At 41.4% G+C, this 8,852-nt stretch overlaps 1 protein-coding gene across 1 annotated transcript; it reads left to right on the top strand.

Annotated features, from left to right (window-relative positions):
• The first annotated feature begins 446 nt into the window (after positions 1 to 446).
• LOC123091332 (probable magnesium transporter NIPA4) lies at positions 447 to 5,838 on the top strand. Its single transcript, XM_044512817.1, has 9 exons — positions 447 to 749; positions 2,246 to 2,302; positions 2,894 to 2,984; positions 3,075 to 3,235; positions 3,335 to 3,462; positions 3,576 to 3,713; positions 4,320 to 4,412; positions 4,925 to 5,030; positions 5,113 to 5,838. Exons 1-9 carry the CDS (start codon positions 593 to 595, stop codon positions 5,301 to 5,303), a joined length of 1,122 nt encoding a protein of 373 aa, XP_044368752.1. The 5' UTR covers positions 447 to 592; the 3' UTR covers positions 5,304 to 5,838.
• Positions 5,839 to 8,852: the final 3,014 nt, after the last annotated feature.

The following is an 8,852-nucleotide window of genomic DNA, read 5'->3' as shown; positions in this document are numbered from 1 at the left end:
ACATGTTTATGTACATACCATTACCAACAATTAGTTTTTTTATGGAGCACTATATATAGCAACTAATGATTTTATGCCTTAATTGGGTCCTACATTCACTTAATAAGTGGACAAGGGTGAAAAAATTGTAGCGCGCAATGTTGTAATTGCTTTCGTGTCAATCAAATCCCATAATGATTGAGAGCACACTACTACATAAGGCGACCGAACGGTGAAAATTGGCGGTGTCCGTAAGAACTAACAAGTATGATGTTCCTAGCCATATACTCTATTTGTCGACACTCAAAACTGCACAAAATAATCATAGCACAAAAGCTCCAACAATAATTAATGACAAGAGGAATCAAGCTCTCTTAGTCAATTGATTAGGACTCCTAACTAAATAAAACTTAACACAAATAGGTGTTTCCACGAGGGCCCGGACGCACAAGCTCCCCTCCCCTTAAAATTCTTACTTTGTTCCTCCGCCTTGCTTTTCCCTCCCGCTTCCGACTCCTCCCCCACCGCTCCCCATGTCGGCGGCGTAGGCGGACACGGCGGACCCGGCGGCGGAGTGCAGAGGCAGGCCAGGGTCGTAGGCGCTCGCGAGGAGATGGCGGCGCCCTCCTCTTCAGCCGGGTTCGGGGGCATGTCGTCGGACAACGCCAAGGGCCTGGCCCTCGCGGTGTCGTCCAGCGCCTTCATCGGCGCCAGCTTCATCGTCAAGAAGATGGGGCTCAGGAGGGCCGCAGATTCCGGCGTCCGCGCAGGTGAGTTGCGCCACTCGGTGGCTGAGGCCCCACTGCTGCCTTGCTTGCTTCCTCTGGCGTCTGGATCTCGCCGGTACGGGTTGGTTGGCCGGCGAGGGGGTCGATTGGGGCGGCCGATTTGGAGTGGTGGGTAGCGGAATCGAGCGGAGTTTGGTTTTGGTTGCTGTTCTTTGCTTGGTTGGTGGGAGGGATCTGCGTGCGGTAAAAAACAAAAAGGAGCAGCGCGGTTTATTCTTCTCCGGTAGATTGGCGGTCCAGACCAGTTGAATCGAATAGATTCCTCGGAACAATGGAGCTTGCTTATCATTGCAACTTCTCTGGAACTTTTCCTTGCTCTCGTCGGTCAGAACAGAGGAGTGGAGTTGACGCTGGAAAAAAGGGTAAAATTCGGACAGGGGGGCGCGTTCTTCGCGGTAGATTTGGCCGCGTGGGAAGTCCAGTTGAGTCCAGAACGAAGACTCGCCTCTTTCCGTTGCAATTGGATGGCTTGATTCTCTTCTCTTTCGGCGGTGTGAAAAAAGTTGCAATGATTTGGTTTCGTCGTTGACAGTTCTCGCTGCTTCGCTGTGCTGTTTTGGTCCGAAAGCTTCCTTGAAAATGCAGTCCATGATCTCGCATTTGTTTCATGTCTTTGTTTCTCTTGTTGGAATTGCGACGAGTGAGTCTGAGGAAGAGTTCTTCCATGGCTAAATATGCTTATGAATGGTGTCCATTATCGGTGGGCTCGTTGGGAGAGAATACTGTTTAGATAGAAACTCTTGCTTGCAATATGCTTATGGATGACGTCCATTATCGGTGGCTCGTTGTGAGAGAATCACTGTCCACATAGAAACTCTTGCTTGCAATATGTCTTGTCGCGAGCTTACAGGTCAAACTATCTGATGGGGTCACTGATCTTTATCTGGATTTCTGTTTTGTTGGATTGATTCATGTCAAATTTTGCGTTGTTACTTGCATAGAGCTTCCTCAATCATGAATAGATCTGCGCTAGTTGAGATCTTTTGCATGATTGAAGTGGTTTACTGGCACATTCTGTTAAAGAGACAATGACTTAAACGTGCCCTTTTCGAATATGATAAGGAAACCAGTAAATCTTAGAGCAGCCTGTGTTTTATATCGTCTTGTTGATCAGTGTGGCTATTTAGTTTGTTGGGTACTCAGGTTAAAATGATCAATTTCCCAGCTTACTACTCCCTCCGTCCGGAAATACTTGTCATCAAAATGAATAAAAGGGGATGTATCTAGACATATTTTAGTTCTAGATACATCTCTTTTTATCCATTTTGATGACAAGTATTTTCGGACAGAGGGAGTATTTGGTATACAACTTTGAATAGTTTTGTTATTCCTTGCAACGAAGTCTGCTGGTTATTTCAGTTCATTTACCATGAAGTCTGACCAATGCACCTATATCCTTCGTATCATAAATTATTTAATCATACTTCCTACAAATTTTAGTGCTGAATATAATAAGAGTGTTTATGCACATGAAACAGGTTATGGAGGGTATTCTTACTTAGTGGAGCCACTTTGGTGGATAGGCATGATTTCTAGTAAGTCGCTTTCCATTCTTTCTAAACGCTATGCCACTTTTTAAATTTTTAATGTATTCCTTTTTTTTTGCTTTATCACATATTTGGGATCCGTGTTCTCCGTCCAATCGTAGCATGTCTTGTCTGGTCATTTTCCCACTATTATTTTTCCTTGTTAAATGCCTGACCATGATGAGATTTCTGGTGGCTCTCACAGTCACCTCACATTGGTCGTGATGTCCATTTCCTCAGGGACGCAGACACACACGAAGATTATTTTGTGTTTAAGAGTTGAGGTTGATATTGGTAACTTATAATAGGAGAGACTAACAATTTGCAATGTGTCAGATGATAGTGCAGGGAAAAAACATTTTTTTGATAAGGTTTAGCTAGATGTAGCATATTGAAACACAATACTCATGATAGTGGCTAGAGAGCAAATGAATTCTTGTCGTTGGAATGTGATGCTTCAGTATGAATGCCCTTTAATGCTGTTTGCTGTTCTTAGGGAATAGATATCCATTTTTTCCTCATTTTTTTGGGAAATGTCACTTGTACTTTTGACAAAAAGAAACTTGACTAACATTTGCTCACATGGTCTCCTATGAACAGTGATTGTTGGCGAAATAGCTAATTTTGCTGCTTATGCATTTGCTCCTGCTATTCTTGTCACTCCTCTTGGAGCACTCAGTATAATCATCAGGTACAGTCATAGGAGTTCCTTAGAGAACTCTTAATGCTTTAGCTTGCTGCTTATTGAACTGAAATAACAGACCATTCTAAATGTTTGCAGTGCTGCACTTGCTCATTCCATTCTACAGGAGAAACTGCACACCTTTGGTATACTTGGTTGTGTTCTTTGTGTAGTCGGATCGATCACAATTGCACTCCATGCTCCACAAGAGCGTGATATTGATTCTGTAAGGGAAGTTTGGGATCTTGCAACTGAGCCAGGTATTTACAACTGAAACGTAGTGATGACAATGCCATTATTAACTTAATTTATATTTCACACGCCAGATGGATTCAATATTGTTTTCTTTGTTTTCTCAGCTTTTCTTTCATATGCGTCTATAGTAGTGGTGGCAGCCTTGGTTCTTATATATTTTGTTGTCCCTCAACATGGACAAACAAACATCATGGTGTACATTGGAGTCTGTTCTCTTCTAGGATCTCTCACCGTATGCCTTTTCCCCAAACAGATAACTCTTGCCTATAGCATACTTCATCGTGAGATTTCTTTATGGGATTTTCACTGAATCCCATTTTTTATCTGATAGTGAGAATTTAACAGGTTATGAGTGTAAAGGCTCTCGGAATTGCATTGAAGTTAACATTCTCAGGAGTGAACCAATTATTCTATCCTCAGACCTGGGCTTTTGCTCTAATTGTTGCTACCTGCGTAAGCACCCAGATAAACTATCTGAACAAGGTAAATGTTTCAGTTTCTGTTATTATTGATGCCATAGAGTTGTGCGTTGGTGCATCAAGCTGGATAGGGAACTTGAGGGAGCAAAAGTGTTTTCTGTTACAGCAGACTCAACAGTGCATTAACATGACAGTTATCACATCACCCAAGATAATATAGATGACTATTTCTGGCATTTGTCCACACGATGTCACATGCACATTTGGTGCCAACAGGGCATCACCTCACCTTTTGCCTATCATGTGGAAGGCCTTCTCGCTAATTGAGTGAATATTTTTTCTTGTAGTTTTAGCTTTGCTTATCTCTCCCTCATTATGTTGATTTACAGTAGAATAGCATATACACTATATGTAGTAGCGCTTGGTCCTTGCAAAGGAAAGGTCATTACCTTCTGCAAGTGATTCTCCTCAATATGTGATAAAGTTTTTAGTGCATGAGATGGAACTGGGCTTCAGGTTAATAAGGAATGTTCTAACAACCCTCTAATGCATGCTGCCTTTTGGCATTATATGTTTTCTATTTGGCACTCAAAAGTTCTGTTGAGCCACTAACATAAGCAAATCACGTTTGTTGTTAACAACAACATTTTATTTTGTCTGTAAATTGCAGGCACTGGACACCTTTAATACAGCAGTTGTTTCACCAATATATTACGTGATGTTTACCTCGCTAACAATTATAGCCAGTGTGATAATGTTCAAGGTAATATTTTGCATCGCTTTCAGTGCACCCTTATTGCCAACTGAACTTCCTTAAGTAAACTGTTGTAAACATTGCTGCTGAACTGCGGCGTGATTCTACTTTTATGTCTTGCTCTTCTTATTAGTTGCTCCTAAGTGGCCTGGTAGAGGTTTACCTGAAAATAACTCTCACGAATCACGATCATAAGGTCATCTGAGCATATAGTGCCACTGAAATTGTAGCTTAGGGTTATTGGCTTTTTCTGAATGCAAGCCACATGACCATTGTAATTGGACCACTATGATAAGTATTTAACTGTGCATATTTATGGATGTTGAGGTGCTTTAAGTTCTAGTTGCATACCCATTTACTGAGCAATGTTGCTGTGGTTCTTTTTATGCATGATGACTTGTGCTTTTTATCTTGATCAACATACCTTATTTTTCATTGATGCTGTTACTTCTCATAGTCATAGAAAGATAGCTTCATTATGCCAGAATTTTCTCCTCAGCTTGTAGCTCATTGACATGCAGGATTGGGATCGGCAAAATCCAACCCAGATTGTCACGGAAATGTGTGGTTTTGTGACCATCCTTTCTGGAACATTTCTCCTTCACAAGACGAAGGACATGAATGACAGTATGTCACGAGCTTAGCCAATTTATGCATCTTTATTAGAAACAGAATCTCACTATGTCTAATGAGATTTTGTTCTGAATAGGTACTGGGCCGACTTTGTCTACACGACGCTCAAAGCATGCTAGTCAGACTGCATTTGCCATCGAGGTTCTTCCACTGAAATATCAAGATTGTGTGGATGACGAGACCTTGCCATTATCACTTCCCAAGGCTGATAATCACTACCTAATGCAAGAGCTTCCTCTTAGATACAAAGACTTGAATATCGCCTGATGGACATTCCTTTGCCCACATGTGCTAGGAACCTCTTAGCAAAGTTTGCCGTGCACAGTTTCAGGCAGGATTGGTTGATGAGGAACTGAACTTGGAGGTTTTATCTCAGCTTTGCTGTTGGATAGAATGAGGTTATGGAAATTACAAGTTGATAGTATTATCCTTGACAATTTCACCTTTTATAAGGAGAAACGAGGGATGGTGTCAAACATGTGGTCAGTCAAGGGATGGTTACTCGGGAATACCTACCAGTTCTGGAAAACAGGATGAAGTGTACTTACATACAGTGGCATCATTTATTATACTTTTTTTCTTTTCATTTTTAGACAGTCAAGCAGTTATGCTGCAATTTGGGCTTATCTGATTTCTAGGAAGATGTTATATAGGAAAAACAACTCATTTTTTTTCTTGTACCTATATCATAAATTGCTGCCCATTTAGGTGCCAATTGTTATCTGTGTAATTATCAATTCATATTTTTTGGTAGACAATCGGCGAGCCTAATTTGCATGTATCCATAAATATTTCTTGAGGATGGGTCACTGCGTTATGACATTTTTTTTCTTTTCATTGTCTTGAAAATGTAATTCAGTTAATTTGATTAAAGCAACAAGCTGTGCATGAGAGAAAAATTAAAGCAAATAATGAAGTGTTCTTACAGAGGAATATTAAATCAATATTTTTACAGCAGGTATACTGCTCTATCATTGAGATTATAGTCCTTAGAGAGTGTATTTGAGATAGATGTAGGCTTAATTTTAAAATGCAAGAAGTGTGATGTTACAAAAGGTGAAAATTACAGATTGGTAGATATGATTATGTAAATGTTATGAACAACAGAATTAATGTATCGTTAGGCACTGATGCAGCAGTAGGTATAATATGAGTATGAGCTGTGGCTTGAAATATGTATGAAATGAGTATATTAAAAGATTTTCAATGTGAGAAAATAGTACAGTGAGCATATTGAATAATGAGTAGTTTACAAAGGAAATGTATGTTGGACTAATCAGGAAATTTTTGCAGCCATGAACAAATAATCAAAAGCACTGAAATGAATGTTTCATATGAACAGAATTGCACATAAGTTGGATCCACATCTTACTCAGTCGACAAGGGTCCATATAATTATGAATAATCTATAATGAACTAACAACTAAATAAGACATCTCATGATCAAGATTTGAATACTTATTTGAAACTTGTTGTTCTTTATCTGCAGTGCTCTCAAAAAAAGGAGGGGGGAGCACTTGTTCTTCACAACTTTGTCACCGCCACACAAGCCTCTGAGGTCGTAACAGATTGAGCACTAGAAAGTTAGATTTAATGCAAAAATAGGCATTCGTCCCTGATTTAGACGAGATTAAGAGGGAGACATGGTAATTTATCTCCATTTCATGAACTGCATTTCATGTCCATTGGGGTTTTCTCACCTAGGGAGAGTTGGGAGAGCAATGCAAACGACCAACAGAACTGGCGGCAACAACGTCTGTTAGGAGTTACTCCCTCAATCCCATAATATAAGAACGTTTTTTACACTAGTGTAGTGTTAAAAATGTTCTTATATTTTGGGAGAAAGGGAGTAGAACATAGTAGATCTACAAGATGACAGTACAAAGGAAGAAAACTAGGGGAAAGAGTAGGGGAAACGAAGTTGATGCGTCTGCAGACTCTGCAGCGCAAAATAAAATGTTTGGTAAATCAACGTGACAACCTATCGGATGCATGCAATGAATAAAATATTAGAAAAAAATTGACGTACAAATATTAGAATTTTTAGTAGGAGAACAAAACTGATAGAGACGATCGTGTGCTGGTAACACCATGCCGCCACGAGAGGCCTAGGCTTCACCTGCCACCACCTTTCAGGGTCACCGCCCCGGGTCGCCACCGTCGCGAAGTCCTCCACGCTGCCGCATCACCCACGCAGGCACCCCACGCCGGCAAGCCGCCTTGTCGCGGCGCCTTGTGCTGCGCCCAGGCCCGAGGAGGCCCGCCCGCGCCGCCCATCGCGCGAGGGAAGAAGATGCCCCGCCAGCGCCGACGCCTGTCGGGCTTCGCCCGGCCGTGCCCTTGGGCGGCGGCGAGGGATGGGGAGGCAGGTAGAGGCGACTGCGGCGCAGATCAGAGGCCCCTCCCCGTCGCCTCGCGGAGGAGGAACGGGAGGCTTAGGTTTCAAAAAAAGAAGAAAAAAGTATCACACATTCAAATATATCATCTGAAAACCAGAGCATCATTATTTTAGGCGAATTAAGAATCACATTCATCTGATCTGGTGAGATTAGTGGCAGAAATATCTATAAATTGTTTTTTTAAGATAATATCTATAAACTGTTTACACTACATAGATCTCAATAAGAGTGCTAGATACACTAGTAGAAAAAGGGTCAAACGTGAAGCACATTAGTGCCGGCACAAATGTATACATTAGTGCCGGTTCCAACGGCTAGCCGGGCCGCTCTCATTAGTACCGGTTCGTGGCTAACCTTTAGCACCGGTTCGTGCCACGAACCGGTACTAATGAGAGTGGTGGCAGGATGTTGTCAGTCTGGGCCCCCTCCAGCACCTTTAGTACCGGTTCTTGGCACGAACCGGTACTAAAGGTCGTCCTACATAAACCCTTCGTCCACCCGAGCTCGCTCTGTTCTTCCCCTTTCCCCTCTCCTCTCTGTTCTTCCCCTCTTCCTCTCGAGCTCATCACACATTTTGCCCAAAATTTGTCAAGATTTGAAGGCCCCATTCCATTCAAATGATCATAAAGGTTAGCAACTTTGTCCTTTCATCTCTCATTGCTATATTAGCTCTTGCAATGCTTTATATAGTTATTAATTTGTGAGTTTAGTAATTTGGGAGGAAATATATATATGTGCTAGTATTTGATTTATATGCAATTTGAGGTTAAAATAACACTTAGTTTGCATATGTAGGTGTGGTTTACTTAGTGCCTTCTAAATCTCCATCGTAACCACCTCGATCGCCCGCACCGTCCCGTCGCCGGCACCACGTTGTGGTGAGCCTCTTGTTCATGAAATTTTATATAAAAAATTGATATTTGTGTGATTTGGATATATAGTTACTCGTATAATAATTATCTTACCCGTACGTTGTTTGTTATACATAGTGCCATGGTTTTGATATCCGTCCCCGTCGGCCCTCATCCTTGTTATGATTCGGATGTGGTATATTCTCTTTTAAAACTATTTGTTGCATTTCGTGTTTATGACAAATTATGCCCATCAAGTTGACATAGATATTTTTATCTAGGAGGTATGTGAACCGGAAATTCCAACCGACCCTATTGTCGAGAGGTTAAATTTAGTTGAAAGAGAAAACGAGTACTTGAAAGAAAAATTGAAAAGAATTGAGGGGGAGAAGATGGAATTGGAGTTGCATGTTGCCGATGTCGTCGATGATCACAAGATCAAGAAGGAAAAAATGCGCTTGAAGATTAGAAAGATTAGAAAATATGCCATCGATAGTGAGGCTTGGTATCATTATGCTGTTGGATCAATTGTTACCTTAGTTGCGATCTTGATCGCATTTGTTGTT

This window comes from Triticum aestivum, chromosome 4B (assembly GCF_018294505.1).
Source record: "Triticum aestivum cultivar Chinese Spring chromosome 4B, IWGSC CS RefSeq v2.1, whole genome shotgun sequence".
In the NCBI taxonomy this organism is placed as follows: domain Eukaryota; kingdom Viridiplantae; phylum Streptophyta; class Magnoliopsida; order Poales; family Poaceae; genus Triticum; species Triticum aestivum.
The sequence above is the reverse complement of the archived record's forward strand: the minus strand, read 5'-3'. Positions and strand labels throughout refer to the sequence as shown.